The 4,454-nt window shown below is 49.5% G+C and overlaps 1 protein-coding gene across 1 annotated transcript in view; it reads right to left on the bottom strand.

Annotated features, from left to right (window-relative positions):
• Positions 1 to 4,454, bottom strand: part of LOC106813856 (amidase-like) — a 15,321-nt gene that overhangs the window by 2,787 nt on the left and 8,080 nt on the right. The window contains exon 10 of the mRNA XM_014818096.1: positions 2,057 to 2,161. Within this exon, the coding sequence (XP_014673582.1) occupies positions 2,057 to 2,161 (105 nt within the window). The remainder of the gene's footprint in view (positions 1 to 2,056; positions 2,162 to 4,454) is intronic.

Here is a 4,454-nt window from a genome sequence, read left to right as displayed (position 1 = left end):
TGTCCTGCCGCAGGCTACGATTAGCACGTGTCACCACGAAGCTGAGACGAGGTGAGGGAGAGGGTGAAGGAGACGAAGTGAGAGAGGAGGGGCTAAAGGAAGGAGGAGGAGGGTAAAGGAGAGGAGGAAGAGGAGGAGGGGTATAGGAGACCGAGGTGAAGTGAGGAGGGTTACTGGAGAGTGAGGAGAGGGGGAGGGTAAGGAGAGGGGTGAGGGGATGTGGGCTAAGGAGAGGAAGAGTGGGGAGGTGGTAAAGGGGAGAGATGTAGTCGGGAGAGGGTAGAGAGAAAGTGAGGGAGGAGGGGTAAATGAGACGAGGTGGGAGGGAGGAGGGTTATGGAGAGGCAAGGGGGGAGGAGGGTAAAGGAGAGGAGGTGAGGGAGGAGGGGTAAAGGAGAGGAGGGAGTGAGGAGGGTAAAGGAGAAGCAGGAGGAGAGGGAGGTGGGTAAAGAAGAGAGGAGTGGACAGGTGGGTAAACGGAGAGGAGGAGCGTGGGGGGGGTAAGGAGAGGAGGACGAGGGAGGTGGGTCAGGAAGAGGAGGAAGTGGGAGGTGGGAAAAGAAGAAGGAGGTGAGGGAAGAGGGGTAAAGGAGAGGAGATGAGGGAGGAGGGTTATGGACGAAGGAGGAGAGTTGGAGGAGGTAAAGGAGAGAGGTGAGGGAGGAGGGTAAAGGAGCAGGAGGAGTCGGGAGGTGGGTAACAGAGAGGAGTGGGAGTGGTAAAGAGAGGAGGAACGGAGGAGGGTAAAGGAGAAAGGAGGTGAGCGGAGGAGGGCTAAATTAGAGGAGGACGTGGGGGGTGGGGAAATCGAGAGGAGGAAGGGAGGAGGGTAATAGGAGAGGAGATGGGAGGTGGGTAAATGGATAGGAGAGTGGGATGAGTGGGTAAAGGAAGAGGAGGTGAGGGGAGGAGGGTAATAGGAGAGGAGGAAGTGGGAGGTGGGTAACGTGAGAGGAGTGGGGGGCGAGCCAGGGTAAAGAGCAGGAGGAGTGGGAGGAGGGTAAAGGAGAGGGTGAGGGAGAGAGGGTAAAGGAGAAGGAGCGAGTGGGAGGTGGTAAAGGAGAGGCGAGGGAGGAGGGTAACGTGAGAGAGTGGGGAGGAGGGTAAAGGAGAGGAGGAGTGGGAGATGGGTAAAGGAGAGGAGGAGTGGGAGGTGGGTAACGGAGAGGCGGAAGCTGGGAGGAGGGTACCAGCGATGAGGAGGTGAGGGATCTGGGTGAAAGGAGAGGCGGAGTGGGAGGTGGGTAAGGAGAGGAGTGCGGAGGAGGGTAAAGGAGAGGAGGAGAGGGGAGGGGTAAATGAGAAGACGGAAGGGTGGGAGGAGGTGAAGAGAGGAGGATGGCGAAGGTGGTAAGGAGACGGGAGGAGTGGGGAGGAGGGGTAAAGGAGAGGAGTGGCGAGGAGGGTAAGATAGAGGAGGAGCTGGAGAGGGTAAAGAGAAGAGGAGAGAGCTGCCCGGAGGTGGTTAAAGGAAAGGAGGAAAGGAGGAGAAGAAGGTAAGAGGCGTGGAGAAGTGGAGAAAGGTGGATGAGGGAGAGGTGAGCGGGGGAAAAGTGGAAACCGGGCGGAAAGCTTGGCGAGGAAGACAGGTAAGGAACGGGAAGAAGGAGACGAGAGAGAGGAGACAGGAGGGGGGAAGCCGAGGAGGAAGAAGGAGGAGGAGGAGGAGAGAGAACAAGCGAGAACTAAAAGAGAACAGGTCAGCGAGAAAGAAGAAGGAAAGAGAGACGGAGAACGCCAGAAATACACGCGAGAGAAAGAAGAGCCTGCGGGTGGGTCGATGGGCTAAGTGATACTCCATAATAGGTAGGAAGAAAGTTAGCTTATGGATATAATATCTGATAATGATCGCCTCTATTACGTTATAATGCGTATAACTAACTCGGTAAAATCTCACGGCATTACATTCACAATACGAACACGTTTACGAGTGGGTCGCATATGGGAATCCAGGCTGTTGTTTATCTGCGTGTATCGGAAGACACGGTCTACTGATCTCTATAATTATATTAACGTTAGTATATAGGGATCAGTGATCGGAGATTGCTAGGCTTACCTCCGATAGGGGTCGTGTTGTCGGTATCTCTGGCGCTGGATAAACGATGGTTGGCATAGCTAGCACGTCATACTTCTCTAGGGCCGCGTTGTAGCTAGCTATCACTGTTATACATACCCATACGTATATGCATATATATATATATATATATATGCATATATATATATATATATAATTATATGTTTAAATATTATCTCACGACTCACATACTTATTTCAGCCAAACGCAAAATGTTTTTTGAAAATTTGACTAAAGCGCGAGCCTGGAGAGACCACTCGTTGTTTCTTTGTAGCCAGGAGTGCGCGGATACTTGACTTCCGGTATGGGTTCCGTCATGGCCGCCAAGCTCTTGAACGCCCGTAAAACTTCGACCATTTTCTCTGCAACATAAAGATTCTGATGAAACTCCACACAAATCAATGTTTATGATGTTTATCAAGAGTCCATAATAAAGACTATTATGGACTCTTGTTACATATGTATAACCATACGCGCCCATCACTCATTTTTCTTGTGACGCAATTTGAAAGCCATAGGCCAACTATCAAGATTCAAATCACTAACACCTTTTAAGAATTTTGGGAATAATTCAATTGTTGTTTAGAAAAGTTTACCAACATAATTAATATTTTCAGTGATATCCTCAAACGTGGAATATAGCAACTATATATAATCGAAGGCTAATGATATAGGATATAGTGCATTGCTTTAAGATATAAATTCATCTACTTGATCATAGAATGGTCAATGAATCAACAATAAGATGTATCAGATAGGGCTATAGCTAGCGGGGGAGGGGGGGCAGAGAAATATAGATACATTAAATGGTCAATGGCGGTGACCTTCCCAGAACACACCACGCACGTGGCTTTGCCCCCAGGCATAATGGGTTAGCTGAGCTCCCGTCAGTGATATGTAAGAATTCATGAGTGTCAGTTTTTACCTTTATACACCTCCAGTTCCTCGTCATTGCAGTCTAATCCGTACTGCAGGGAGATGTGCTGGAGTCGTGACATAGACGGGGCGTTCACACCCCTCACACCCACTGGCATGGCTGCATAAAATATGAAATATCATGAATAGATCTCTAATTCTACCCATACAGTTCTGCGAATACTGCCACTAACTCTATTCGCAGGGTTATATATGCCCACCTGTACATATATAGTGTTACATTGAAGAACTGGGCCATGCCCTAACCCTACATCAATATTTCATGCTGCACTCTCCCTATACCATGCATGCCCTATGCAGATGGCGCTGCCGACAGCTACCCGGGTCGGCAGCAGATGAGTCCAGCGAATCACGCGGAGCGGATGCAGCAGCTTCGTGCTGAGCATCAGCGTCGCCATGCCGACCGCGCAAACGTCTACCCCGGCGACGCGCCGCCGCAGCACGACGCGCGCGGTCGCCGCGACGACGACTACACGGTACGGAGGCTGCGCACGAGGCGAACACGGCCACACCTGTCTATTAAGGACACTCGTGGCGTTTCCATTGAGTGTCAGTTTAGCAGTGAAACCACATCTATAGAATCAATTCTTGTCTATCATTATGATTATTATTACTATTATTATTATTATTATTATTATTATTATTATTATTATTATTATTATTATTATATTACCATTATTATTGTCTATAAAGGACAATTTTGGCACATATCTTGAGTACGACTTACACAGTGAAACCACCTCCATAGAACGGATGCCTGTCTTCAGTGACAGTGCATTGGTGAGTCGCCAGGGAAGTTGAAGGCCAGTGCCTTCAGTGACCCTTACAAACAGATTTGACTGTATAAGGTCCTTACGTCTGATGTGTGGTTTCAGCACCGGGGGGCGCCGGCGTACCGTAGTGAGCGGGGCATGTCGCGGCACGTCCACCGGCAGGGTGATGGTCACGCGATGGACGCTGCGGGCCGGCCGGTGGACGCCGCGCACAGATACCGACTCAACTCCGACTATGGAGACCTGGGGCCGCCGCGCTACCAGCAGCATCGCGCCTCCAGCAAGCCTGCGTACGCAGAGTAAGCACCACCACCGCCACCTGGTGTTGTATATCCTAACTATAACTCGCATTGCTTTACCATTTTACCACGAATTAAGCTTCGTTACTGCTACTACTTACTGCCTAGCAGTATGTTTAATTTTTACATGCATGCACGCACACTTAGTGAAAGTATTTACATACATGCACCCATGCACGCACACACGCATGCACGCACGCATGAATGCGCACACGCACACGCACACGCACACGCACACGCACACGCACACGCACACGCACACGCACACACATATACATATACATGTATTTGTGCGTAAATATATATGTATGTATACATTATACATTATACAGTATGGATGTATATATATATATATATATATATATATATATA

This window comes from Priapulus caudatus, unplaced genomic scaffold (genome assembly GCF_000485595.1).
Source record: "Priapulus caudatus unplaced genomic scaffold, Priapulus_caudatus-5.0.1 Scaffold835, whole genome shotgun sequence".
In the NCBI taxonomy this organism is placed as follows: Eukaryota; Metazoa; Priapulida; class Priapulimorpha; order Priapulimorphida; family Priapulidae; genus Priapulus; species Priapulus caudatus.
The sequence above is the reverse complement of the archived record's forward strand: the minus strand, read 5'-3'. Positions and strand labels throughout refer to the sequence as shown.